The sequence below is a fragment of the Carcharodon carcharias genome, chromosome 4 (assembly GCF_017639515.1).
Source record: "Carcharodon carcharias isolate sCarCar2 chromosome 4, sCarCar2.pri, whole genome shotgun sequence".
NCBI classification, from domain to species: Eukaryota; Metazoa; Chordata; class Chondrichthyes; order Lamniformes; family Lamnidae; genus Carcharodon; species Carcharodon carcharias.
Window position 1 is genome coordinate 29,495,234 of NC_054470.1, and position 14,241 is coordinate 29,509,474.

Genomic DNA, 14,241 nt, shown 5'->3' on the forward strand with positions numbered 1-14,241 from the left:
ATCAAGTTTATTTTTCCCTCTCCCTGTACACATTTCAAAAAAAATAAAACAGTGAGGATGGTTTTCTGGTGATGTCATTGTCCTTCAAACCCTTTCTGGTTATCAGTAGTAGCAAAAATGGTGTGAGCAAAAAAATGATGAATAAATTGTAGTAGGAATATGAGCAACTCCCATTTGCTTCTTGCTAGTGCAACAATCCACCGTACATGGTTGGTTGAAGCTAGAAATATTGCAGTGTGGTCCACTTAAGTTCAGGCTGTTTAGGCTCAAAACAGTTTTTCAAAAATGTCTACAGTGTATATCTTGCCCATCTGAATATCACTATGTGAATATGTTTTACAGTTGTTGGATTAAAGGGCAGGGAGAGAAAATGAGGAATGGGAAATAAAGAGAGATAGAATCAAAGCTTATCTTTTTGTTTGTTTTAGTTTAGATTAATTAACTAACATTATATTTGGTCCAATGCACAAATTGTGCTTTCTCACAACCTTTCCAGAATTTATTCAATACACAATACATAAATGACATTTTCATGCTATAAAAACACCATTTACATCATTCCATTCATCACCAAGAGGAGAACATAATTTTATAATACAATATTTGAAAGCCTAATCCAACAATTCTCAATGCTGTTAACTAAGGAAACAATGATCTCAGATAGGCGTGGTTTCCGATTTCTTATTGGAGGCAGGGGAATAGAAGAGAAAGGATGGGATTAAGAATGTAGGCTTTCAGGTAGCTGGCTGTGCTGAATATTCATTACAAAAAGAACCAAACATGCTGCAAGGAAGGCTATGTGGCAAAACAATGACAACATTGTTAGACATCTTGCATGTTACAAGTGTCTCTTTGCAATAACAATCTTGACTATCTTAAACTAATCTGCAAGTGACCTATTTAGTTTGTTTTCTTGACTACTTTGGATCTAATCAGAATAGGAAAAATATATCTCGGTTTGCACATGGCTAAGGTTTGTTCAAGAAATCTAGAAATTTGTTTGAACAATTTCCATATATCTGGCATTGTGCAGAGCACAGAAAACACACAACCTATGGCTGCTTGTCATTACATGTGCTAATATCATAGAATCCATCTTGTAAATCAAGTTTTGATGGGAATAATTTTCTATTAAATTTCAACTATTAAGACTATTCTCAATTAATGAATAAACTATTAACAAACACAAAATTGATTACTATTGACTGCCATTGTGCATTACTTGAGATAGTTACTTCACTACATTTTTAAAAATCCCTCTGATTAGATAACTGATGTCACTGTTTGCGAAAGCTCTCTTAAAAAAGACAAAATCATATTGCACTTCAAATTGCAAAGTTCATTTTTTAAAATAGTTTATTGGTTCTGGAAATTTTGCATAGATATATGGTGAAAAAGATGCACTGCAATTTACTGTACTCACAGGAGCATGCATTTATGCATCATGTTGAGTAAGTTGTAGACATATAGACACTACACATCAAGAGGAGCAAGGCAGTCTGGTAGCAAAGGGTTTTTTGAGAAAGGAGCCAAAAGGCAAGCAACTTATCCTGTATTGGTTTTTATGAATAGTTACCCTTGAAGAGGTTTGGAATGTCATCATCATTCTGTCCCTCTACTTTTCCTAATAGGTTTTTTGGGGGGGCGGGGGTAAATACAATAAGGGAGAGAAGGATCCCAGGCCTGTATTCCTTGGCCTGCAGTTAGAATTCACATAACTCAGACTTTTATACATCCTGCATAGTTGCTTTCTTTGTATTATGTCACATTGTTTTGCTGTTGTCAGCAAAAATTATGCTTGCCTACATGTTACAGGAGTTGCATATCTTCCATGCAACAGGTTTAGCTGTGAGTTGGGTCTGAAAGATTACAAAATTATTCTTGGCCCTTGTCATTTCCAGGATCTGTGGACATAGGGCTCGTGGCAGTAGGGAGTGCAAATGAGAAAAACTGATATTTGCAATGCACAACTCCAATCAAAAACCATAAGCATATCACCTAAGGCAAACTTTCTAAACATTACCTGACAAGACATTTGGATTAAGACACTTGAAATTACTTCAATATTTGTAAAGATTATATTTAAGACAAAGGTGTCTCTGTCTCACCCGTTTTGAATTTGCAAATTTAACAGTTAAGAAAGTGAGCTGCGCAAGGGAGGAGTAGTAAAAGGAGTTGTTTCTAATGCCAGTAAGTATGCATCAGTACATTTGACTCCTTATCCCAATCATCCAAGCCAATACAATTAAAAATGGAGCTGGTGCAACAACTAGTCACCATCAGAACAATACATCTATTGAACAAATAGCAACCGTTGCAGAAAGTAAATGAGGAGTTAAAAATTAACTATTTTACAATCTACTTATTCCAAGAGGAATTATCATTTGGATAAAAGGAGAACAATGAATAAGAGGGCATAGGAGTAAGCAGCATTGTATTATTCCCATCTAAATCATACACCATTAATTGCTGCTGCACTGATTTCTCAAATGCTGTGAATGAAAAGCTTCCCCCTCCTCTCCCCAAGTGAATCTATTTTAATGGAACAGCTGTGTTGCAATGATGTGATAAAAGGGATTGATCTCTTTCAGGTATTACCACTTCATTTGCTATGGTAGCTATTTACTTGTGGACTTGGGCCTTTGTTTAGTCATTGAGCACTTGCTACGCATTAACAAATACTCAGGAGCAACCAGCAAAGAAACTTGAGATCAGTCTACAGACAGTAAACATTGCAATTGCCATGAATGCTGTGGAATGCAACACCCTTGTCCCATATAGTTATAACATTTGCTGCATTAATGTGCGATGGTACAAATGACATTGAGAAGCAAGGTTAGAGTGGGGCCCAAATCTTCATAATTATCCCTCCAGCTCCCACTTAAGGAAGGAGTCTACTCCCTTTTATTTAATGTGTACAATGCTCCTATTTCAAAAGAAGTTATGCTGCAATACTGCTCATTTTAATGTAGACAGCCAACAAAATAGTAGCATCTGTAATATGAGAAATAGCACATCGCAGAAAACCATAAAAAATTATTTCAGAAAATGACAAACTCGGTTTAAATCTTGGATTAAAAGGAAAAACTGATTGTTTCGGCAATTGGTTAATTATGGGTTTTTTTTGCATCTTGTATTGATTTTGAAACCTACAAAAAGAACCTAGATGTGACTGGACTGAAATTCACAATTAGTTTCTAATCAGGCCTGCCTTGCTTCTCACCTCTGTGGTGGTCCGATTCATGGTGCTTCTTATCATCTTTCATAGAAAGGTGGGGCTGTCCACCCAAAACACTTGATAGAGTCAAAAGGCCTGCACTGCTACCAAGTGAGGGGATTGATGGAGGCTGAAGTCCTGAAGGGTGAGGAGTGAGAGGCACTGGAGGTCCATGGCCATGAGAGAGATGTTGAGCTTGAAGTTGCTGTTGCTGTCCATATTAAGACCACCATAAGTTTGCCAGCAAAATAAGAACGAGGAGAGAAAATAAAATAATTATTTCAGTGAGAAGCTCCTTATGCAAAGCTCAGCAATAAATGTAAAGTAACTTAAATAAAAAGAATTAACACAGCAATTACAAAACCCTACTGCTCTACTTCCTCAACTATAATGGATTAACATTCACGTTAACTGTGACAGACTTTGACAGACTTGCAGTCTCAGTCAGATGCAATCACACACACTGCCAGTAATAAAGAGCCACAAAGATTAAATACAAAGATTACATCGGGCCTCTTAGTCTATTTTGAAATGGTATACGCTTTATTTGAGCAGTTGCCAAATCTGAAATTTAAAAGTTCCCATTTGTTCTAGAGCAAGAAAATACAAATTTAGGCCCGAATTTTCATGCAGATGGAAAGGCTCTGCGCGAAAATGCCGGTAGGAGCCTGAATTGAAAGTCCCACCCCCGAATTCGGCCTCTGCCATTTTCACAGGGAGAATGGGGGCAGGTTCTAAACAGCACATGCCTGGCTCACTGAGGCAGCTGCCCATATAAATCAGCAGCTGCCACTACTCATGTGGTTTTGGTGAGGTAGGTGTCTGAAATTCTAAGTGTGCAGATTAGACCAGTAAGAGCAGGTCTTAACCTTGTGGATTTGTTTGCATAGCCTTTTGAAGGGGTAAAGTATCCCTTTGGATATGGTCCAAGAACATCTTTGTGAGATGTAAGGCACCCATTGGGATTATTAAAAGTAGACATGATGGTGTGTAAACAGTTCATAAATTCATTAGAACTGGCCAAACTCATTGGAACTGGCCAAGCTGTCAATGGATTCAACTCTGCTGCTTTTTAAAAGGTGTGGAATTAAAACAAAAGTGCTTGATATTTCGCTCTGTCCGCTGACATAAGCCTGAGGGTTATCATTATAGGATTTATGCTGCATGACTGATTTTACAACCTAACATTACCACAACCTGTTAAGTGAGCAGTTTGATTGACAGCCCCAAGTGGTTAAAGAATATAAATACTTGTTTTCATTACAGATATTTCAATGTTTCAATTTCAATGTTTTTTTAAAAATCAATGAGAATTTTTTTTTAAAAGGTGGGCAGAATTTTTTGTTCGGCATGAGGGCTTGCGCCCGACAGGCTCGAGCGTGAAATAGTGCGCGATGTCAGGCGAGAGTCCTGACATCATCGCGCACTTGTGCAATATTTTGGTTGACAGGCACGTGCGAGAGTCGGCAGCACACCTGCTGACAATTAAGAGGTCTATTAAGGCCATTAATGTATTAATCAACCGGTGATTTCTTGTTGTTCATCCAACGTTACAGTTGGTGGGCGGGTGAATTGGCCAAGTGGCCTTTGCCTTTTTTGAGGAAACCTCATTCAAGGGCAGGATGAGGTTTCCAATGTTAATTTAAAAAAAATAAAACTGTTCGCACAGAATTTTCATTTTGCATATGTTCAGGTGAATGTTTCTAATGCATGGATATTTTTTCCGCATTTCAAAATCTGTTATTACTTGATTTTAGTTCTTCTGCTCCCTGAGGTAGCTCTCTGCCTTCAGGGAGCTGTTCTGTGAGCGCTCCTCCGTGCCTGCGCTGACTTCTGCGCTCGCCCTGCCCCCCCGCACCCCCCCCCCCCCCCCCCCCTTCCCCTCCCACTGAGCCCAGCAGAGCTGAGCCTATCAGCGCACCTTCCATGCTGGCTGGCCTCTAATTGGCCAGCCAGCGTGAAATCGCGGTCAGGGGCTGATCACAGGCGGCGGCCCATTTCTGCTCCAGGGCCCGCCAAGTGTGTCCGCATTCCAAAGTCTAAATCCTGCCCAATTACATCAATAGAAATAACTTTATTTTGTCAGCATGACTCCCAAGGTTTGTCCATGGTGGATACTAGATGACTGGGCATGGAGGAGGTAAGGGCAAAGGGTGGTAGGTTTAGGGGCATGGGTTGACACAAAGCTGGCATATGGGGCTATAAAAGGCGATGAGGATGAGTTGGGGGCATGGGTTGGCACAGGAGGTACAAGGGCCATAGGAGATAGCTAGAGGGGCATAGGGGGTATGAGGAACAATGAGATGGCATGGGGAGTATGTGGGAGCAGTGGGGGCTTTGTTTTTGTTTTGTTCATTTTTTTTAATAAGTTCAACCAAGTGCCAAGGCACAGAGACAGGCCCAGCCCATCTCTGCACCCAGCAGCCTCTGCACTTGCTCTGACTTCTAATCAAGTCCACCCCTCCAGAATGAAAATTCCAATTTCCAGGCCTCTTTTTCCCAGATCGGCTTGGCAAAGGTGTGAAATGTCCAGTCTCTGTGCTCCTAACTCAAGAGCAAAAATCAGGGCCTTAGTCTCAATGATTCTACTCAGATTGCACATGTGAATTAAAAAAGTCAAATACCAATTCAAGAAAACATGTTGGAAATTTTTATATTGGTTCAATTTCAATTTGATTTTAGGAGACCAGGATATCTTTTAATCATCCTTATGCCAATTTTGGCTGCCTTATTATGAAACTTAGTAATATAAATGCTTGAAGCTGGCTTACTGGTATTGGTCTGCAAAATAATGTGGAGCCAATATAAAAATAGTTTTAGGGTGCAAATTCTGTCAGGGATGAAGAAAGTGAATTAACAAACTCAACTAAGAGAATAAATGACTGATTAGCTAATGTGTAAATGATAAAATTCTAACCTAAGATACAACATAGTCTTTTGAAATGGACGTCTGATCCAATAGATCAATTTTTCACTGTTGCAAACCAAAATTTATGTTTAAAAAAAATCTACCTGGAGGGTAGTGATATTTTGATAACATCAAGCTTAATTTTGAAGTTGAATGGATAAATTCTCAGTCTCAAAACTGCTTTGAATAATAAAGCACAATGGTGGCGAAAGTAATAGCCACATGCAAACAAGTAATAGCTTTTATTGGAATGAAAGTTAATAGGCAAGTTTAGTTCAGATTTGATGCAAGGAGCTTAGTTCATTATGACTTCTGTGGGGCTTTGCTGAACTTTTACGTACAGTGGATGAAAGTGTTTTAACTTGAATCTACTTCCAACATTTCACATAATGAAGTCATAATGGCTTTAATCATTAAATAAGTGTAGAGTCACAAGTTATCAGAACTGCCAGACTTTCAGTTTTTCTTCACTTCAATTTCTTCACTTTGACTTTACCAGCCGCACCTTGCATCCTTCATGATCACTGGGGGAGGGAGAAGGAAGGAAAGAGCATCACAACCAAACAAGTCCCTAACCAATCTTCAGGCCTAATTAGATAGCAAATTAATAACAGAAACCGAGCATTAGTTGCCATGACTGACTAGATAATTCAACATAATACAGGAATGACCTTTTATTCTGTATAAATAAAATCACTGGGCTATCAGACAATGAATCGTCTTTTATACAATGTAAGACCCACCTTTGCATTGCCAGCTCCCAAAGCACTTGTACCACTTAGCTGGCTGCAACTCAAATGTAAACCTGCCAAATTTGCCAAGTCTAATCACCAAGAAAATGCAATTTGAAAAAATCTTCCAGGCTGCCAGTAGTTGTGAATTCCAGGTGGTTTATCTTGAGGCTAATGCTAGTTGCACAAGCTTTAGAGGCCAAATAGGCAAAGCATGGTTTATGCTTTATACAAAGGTAACTTTAGATGCTGACAGAAACAACTACGAGAAAAGGACATTTTCATAATAGGAAAAATCAGGGCAGATATAACAAGTGACTCTTTTCCCCCACAAGGGAACAATGAGGAAGTTCAATATTCAGAAATGACTTCACTATACCAAGTATACAGAAAGCAATGAATTTGGGAAAAAAATATTTTTGGGCTTGCCAAGTTTTAAAAAATGATATTTTAATATTCAAGATTAAGTTAATAGACTATACTCTATTACTGATTGATACATTATAATTCAAATGTACTATCTTCTACATTTTCAGTTGGATAAAACAAACCAGCTCTTCATATAAACAAGAGAAAGGGCTGAGAAATGAAATTTAAAAAAGTAAAAAACAGGCGACATGTAGTTTAGATCACAACTGGAATAAAAACATTGGCTTGGAGATCCCACTTGTTTGTGCTGTTTTTCAGCACAATTTCCCCAACGTTGGTGTAATTGGTTCAAAAGATCATGTAAGTTTAAGTACAAATTGCAGTTGGTGCCATTTGAGTTCCTGTAATCTTTCGTGCTAATTTTAAGAACACTGTGCTGGAAGCAATGCAGATAAAACTGGCCACACCCCAGGATGTACTACCCTCTATTGAGAGTTTCCACTAATTACACATTTTTCCCCCCTTTATCCTTTCATGGAATGTGGGTATTACTGACAAGGTCGGCATTTATTGCCATCCCTAACTACCCTTGAACCGAGTGGTTTATTAGGCTATTTCAGAGGGCAGGTAAGAGTCAACCACATTGCTGTGGGTCTGGAGTCACATGTAGATCAGAATGGGTAAGGATGGCAGATTTCCTTCCCTAAAGTAGATTAGTGAACCAGATGGGTTTTTACAACAATCAGTGATAGCTTTCAGGCTCACCATTACTGAGACTAGCTTTATATTCCAGATTTATTAATGGAGTTTAAATTCTACCAGCTGCAGGTGTGGGATTTGAACCCATGCCTCCAGGGCATTAGCCTGGACCTCTGGATTATTAGCCCAGTGACAAGGAGGCTCCAAAAAAAAAAGGAACATTTGGATTCAAGGACACTAACAGGTATAGTTTGAAAAGTTGAGTGATTTTCTTATGTACTAAGGAACTCACTAATATACCCCAATCTAACTAGGTTTTTTTTGTCATTTTCGATAGTTTCAAATGGTGGATTTATACCAATTAAAGTGCTTATTTTTTGTGACAACACATTTTCAGCTATAATCAAATTTTTACCAAGTTACCATATTTTTAAAAATTACATTTTGATGCCCAATTTTGTTGGTTCATGGCAGATATCATGCTTGGTAATATGCAAATGAGTGAGCGGAAGGCTAGTAGAGGAACAGTTCAGATGCAATTTGTGACAAAGTTGCTGAATGTGTCCTCTGTAGAAACTCTACTCCATTACATATAATGCAGAACAACAGGTTGTAACATGTAATAAACCTACATTAAGTTTTCTCACACAAGCAATGCTGCTATATAAAACATTGCATAGCACATGATAGTAATACAGCCTGTTGACCTAAAGGCATCAATACAGACCACGAAACCTATTTCTAAATATCTTTCACCAAAGTCTTTGGATTTTATTGATATATATATGGCTTCTAAGACAAAGTTAAATGGGGTGTCAGTATCTAAATGATTTCTATAAAAATCCATTTTGGAACTCCAACCTTACAGTACACACTTTCTAAAGCAAGTTAATATAATTCACTTTGTGCCCGATTTGATTGAGAACTTTAGTGATAGACTACAAAATGGGGGGGAAAAAAACTAAGCTTGTCTTGATGTCTGCATTATGGTCCATCAGGCATGCTTATTAGCACTTAATTAAAAACTGGACACCTGCCATTAGAACCATGTTCATTGCAACCCAAGTAACAACTTTGTCCTATTACCAATTACTACCACTGCTCACTAAAGTGTTGTGTCCAATTTCTTTGGAAGAAGCAGTGATGCATGTACAGGCAGCTGAACTGACAGCAATTAACAACAGGCTTTATAAAAATAGCTAGCATGTGGACATCTAACCCTTCAGCACTAGAATTCAAGAAGGAGAACAGAACTTTACATTGCAAACAGCAAGTGTATTAGGCTAATTTGTCTCCCCAATTGAATTGTAGATAATAGGATTAATTCTGTCCAACCAGCATTCAGGTTACTAGAGGTGCAGAATTAAATAATGGCTCACACTACTCAGATTTCATATATTCAACACAGCTGGCAAGTTTCTATTTGAACTAGCAGGCAAACAGTACAAAATAAGGCCACTTGAACTTACAGTTCAAGTCTGCTGAAAGCAACTGATTGGAGTTTAAGAAAAAAGGCTATTCAAATGCTTTTCACGTTTACACTGTGGAAACACTTTTGGAAGTGCTTTTGCAGTACCAGTTCTGATCATAGGCAGAAATGACAATTTATGCTTACTTTTATGCTGCACTCACAAGGCACTAGGGTTATCAGATGCCAAGATGCAAATCTTGCATAGTTGATGGCAACTCGAGTAAGTTTGACAGAATTTTTTTCTTAGTCAGTGATTGGAAGGAAGTGTTTTTGACTCAAAGATGCCCAGCTATCAAAACGTTATGCACTATAGATTTCCGCATTAAGTGAACTTAAAATATTTATTTGCCTAACTATTACAGTACAGGGATGGTAACCTAGTGAATGTGTCCCTGTCCTAGTAAATCAGAGCATTTAACTTCAAATTCTGCTCTGCAAAATGTAAAACTGAATTCAATATATCTGGTAAATTGTGGGTTAGAAAATGGCCATCAAGCTGCTGAATTGTAAAAACCCAAGAGATTCCTGAAGAACGTTCACCAGCAAAAGGGAATCTGCCAAGTTGACCTGGTCTGGACTCACGGCAACCAGGAATGAATGGTCCCAATGTCCCAAGGGCTAATAAAAAAAACCTAGTCAATGCACAACCCCATACAGAGAACACAATAATCTACATTTCTGTTTTAGTGCTGATTTTTTTGGAGGAAAGTCTAAATGAAAGCTCAGAAGGTCGTGAATGCACGAGCCAGATAAGCAAAGATGAGCCAATTGAACTTGGCTGTCAGATTTAATCAAAGTCTTCCTTCTTCTTATAAATTACCATTGTGACTGCATTGTGGTTGCATCGCCGAGCAAGCATACAGGTTAGAAAGGAGGTAGGGATGGGAAAAATGAGAAACTGGAAGCAACCAAGTACCAGCAGAATCATTAGGATGCACCCCTCAGAAGTCTGAGTACAATTTTTTTTAAACAGAAAGGAAATATATCTGTCTTTACTAATCACTGTGGAGAAAAGAAGCAAATTAGTCGTGTTAGTTTGCATTTGTGTGTGAGCCAAGAGCCACAGAAGTACAACAAAGTTCCTCAGAAGCATGCCGAGTGACTGGTGTCAAAAACACCTGCTCAGTTGGTTTTAAACTACAAGTTTTCAAATTTTGATGCCTTCACAATCAGCATTTAAAAAAACTTTTCTTGTGAAACTCAAATTACCAGCCTATACATTGGAAATAAAGTACAAGAAATCCTTCATTTAACTAGCAATCCATCCGTTCTAAAGTTGGGAATGGGAATAATTATTTTAACCCTATGTCAAAAGCTACGATTAGAACAGAACATGCTAAATCTCTACTTCTGAGGCTTACCAGCACTCAAGATTTCACAGCTTGTGAATCTATTCAAGGTAGCTATAATAATTCACCATTGGACATCATCTATCCTTTTAAACACACCGCAAGTAGTCTAGGTGGTACCCTATTAAGAGTTCACAGGTTTATTCTTCAAACATACATCCTGCAATGAACAACCCAAATAAACAAAATAAACCAGATCTACAATCGATCAAACTTCAATTTGTCTTTCTCCTTTCCTTTGCTTCACTACTTCCCACTGACATCATTCCCAAAGCAATATGCATTGTTTAGAGGGTACTTACAAAGCCATACGTCTTTTAAAAAAAAGTGCAATTCCTGCCACAACTGCTTAGCATTGTCCTTATCATATGCCCTTGGTTTGGTTATTTATGGTTCAGAGGATTGATCGGTTACTCTGAAGAATAAACCTTCAAGAGGTTAACTATGTCCTCTGAATCTCATCACAATGCCACTAGGTAGGTGCTAATAAAGCTGAGGGAAATGGGGCAGGCGGGGTGGTTGGGCGGAAGGCAGGGGAAAATACACCAACGTCTATTAATCCTCTGTCAAATCCGATCGTGATATCTTCTTTCATGAAGAACAGGATACCTAACGTTACGTAGCAATGCTAATTAAATTCTATTAACATTTTTATGGATTTGTCTGCACATTGTAAAAAAAAATTAACAAATTGTAAGCATTGTTAATCAAGCTGATTATCATTAGCAGCAGTCGTCAAAATGAATGTTTAGTCTGCCAGGAGAGACAAATGGAACCAGTCTAAAAGGAAGCATGGTTTAGGAACTTGGATTCTCTGCTAATCTATAACGAACTTTGGTCTTTCTGGAAAAAACCTTGCCAGGACTTTTGCTTCATCTATTCTTAGTATAATTATCAGTGGTTTTTAGTGCATGACCCCCATTGTCCTTTACACTAGGTCATGTCCCTTCGCAATGCAGGCAGCTGCCATAAAATGGATCAGCATTTATTTGCACTGCAGCTGCTGTTAATACAAATAGATAGACTTCTGTTGTCTGTTTCCCCTTGGGAGACAGGTTGACACATTGCATGTTCAATGATGGAGCAAAGGTCCTGAGATTTGTCAGCCCAATTTTATGCTGTTCTGGTTTGTCAGGATACACCAGTTCCTTTTCAAGCAAAATGATGCATGTGTCAGAGCATGAATCTAATTGTACTACACAGGATAATTATGAAAATGCCATCTAATTTTTGACAAAGATATAGAACAAAAAACAGTGGAACAGGATTGTTTAATTATGGGATATTTACTGAATATTTTTCAAAAGTCATTAATAATTGAATTTAGAAAGATATGTTTTCTGAATTAAAACCAATTCCCCTCATACTCTGTCCAGAAATGGCAGGGTGGATGTTTGAGGTGAATCACAGAATTGTTTTTCCCAAATTAGGCACAACACTAAAATGGTTAAATTACTAAGTACATTTACAGCTGAGCACAAGCAGCAGATTTTTAAAAATACTGCCAATGTATCCAATTTTTTAAGTTGCAGTGTTAATTATTAATTTTTGAATTTGGGGAGAGGTAAACAGATTTATAGAATGTTGTTCTTTAATATCAGTGGTTTACATCTCATCACATCAGGATAGAAACATTATGGGAGATTTTCCCAATCCTGTGCCTGTGCACAGTGATAGTAAAATCAGGCAGGATAGCATATGCTACTATCAGATTGATTGTCAGACACCCAGTAATGCATGAGCAGTAACTTCCTGCAGCTAAATATTAGGAAGATCAAAGCCAACATCTCTGACCCCCAGCAGAAACTTCATATATTGGTTACCAACTACTTCCATTCCGTGGTTACTATCTCAGGCTTAACCACCCTGTTTGCAACTATGAAGTCCTGTTAGACCCCATTTTGAGTATCTAACCTCAACTCCTCCATCACAAAGAATGCCTACTTCCACTTCGAAAACATTGTCCACCTCTAAGCTTCAGCTCATTCAAAACTCTACTCTGAAAGCATTTCATTGCTTATGAATCATGAGGATGTAAACAGAAGTTACTTCTTATTGCAGTGTCTCTGCCTTCAGAGAGGGCATGAAAAAACAAGACTGAAGTAGATTAAAAGGGAGGGAAAAAGGTGATGAGGATAGAGAAAGGGTAAAATAAAGCACAGGAGAAGGAGGGTTAGAAGGTACGAGGAATGTGTGTGAAGGTTGTATGTTTAGGTACGGCTCAATAGTCATGTACACGTAAAACAGCTTGAAAATGTACTCTAAAATCTCACAGATGCTGTTTTAGGACAAAATCATTAAAAAGAAAATGAAGGTCACCCTACCAGTTTATTTCACCTAATTGACTGCCAATAGTTTACCAGAAGCAAACTGACTGTAGATCTACAATTGAGAAACTGATGAAAGAAAACTTTTCAAGCTGTGTCCTATTCTTTTATCAGCACTAATCCACAGCTTTTATTTTTCAATCTCCAGTTGGAATGTAATTTTGAGCCCAGATGGATTAACTGGTCTCTTTGTCTAAAGATGTCATTGGTCTTTGCCAGTTAATCCTTACAACGGCATGTCTAATTATCATTACAAAGTGTCTCAGGGAACTATAAAAATCAGCAGGGCATCTTCACACGAGCAATTAACATAAATTGATAAATGAGTAATTTGAATTTGCTAAATCCTCTCATGCATGCAGAAAATTAAAAGAGGACAACCTCTGACAGTGGATTATTTCAGCAAGACAGAAAACATTAAGATTTTCAATACTCATTCCTGATTGCAGTTATATTAAAGAGGGAAGGAAAAGAAAGCAGAAGCACCAGCATTTTCATGACTCGTTTAACAAAAATTGTGTGCAATTGACAATCTGGGCACAATGCTTCAGTCATAAGGATACAGAAGAGACACAAGAAAATGACTTGGTCAACAAGCATATTGACTGGTTAAATTTGACAGTCTATTTGAAAATACACATGCTGAAGTTAAGTCACAGGTTTCCATTTGATCACATCTAGGACAAAATTATCTTGCAAATAAAGTCTGAATACTTTAAGGAATGAAGATGTAATTGTTCTTAAATACATAAAGCATATTACCCTAAAGCACCATCACAAAAATATATGAATAAAAGTAAGTGAATAAGATAGGTATACACACTGTAAGAGGCAGACTGGGAAGCCCACGTACCCCGATGATGCTGTTCAACTCTGCCATGGTCACTTGCTTTGCACGTTCCACAGCCTGTGCCACCTGTTGTTGATGCTCGTTCACAGAAAGAAATAACTTGTGTTAAATCACTAATCTTCATAACTAAATCCTACTACATTTTAAAAACTGAAACATATATTAAGTTTGCTTCATTTATCATTATACTAACGTTGTACCAAAGCTGAAATGTGTACATCAAACATTGACGAGAAAAATTCAGTTATACAGTGCCACACATTAATGCCAGCCAAGAGAAATCTCAAGAAAAATGCTCATTCTGTTTGTGTGAATCCAAG

General features: G+C 37.9%; 1 protein-coding gene across 3 annotated transcripts in view; it reads right to left on the bottom strand.

The window, feature by feature from the left end:
- The window catches only part of LOC121276986 (transducin-like enhancer protein 1), a 128,161-nt gene that overhangs the window by 64,408 nt on the left and 49,512 nt on the right, over nucleotides 1-14,241 (bottom strand). For 2 of the 3 annotated variants that reach the window (XM_041185771.1, XM_041185770.1), the window contains exons 6-7: nucleotides 13,925-13,999; nucleotides 3,224-3,428 (exon numbers count right to left, since the gene is read on the bottom strand). In XM_041185771.1, coding sequence (XP_041041705.1) covers nucleotides 3,224-3,428; nucleotides 13,925-13,999 — 280 coding nt within the window. Of the gene's footprint in view, nucleotides 1-3,223; nucleotides 3,429-13,894; nucleotides 14,000-14,241 lie in introns of all 3 variants that reach the window. The other variant, XM_041185769.1, reaches the window with a different exon arrangement.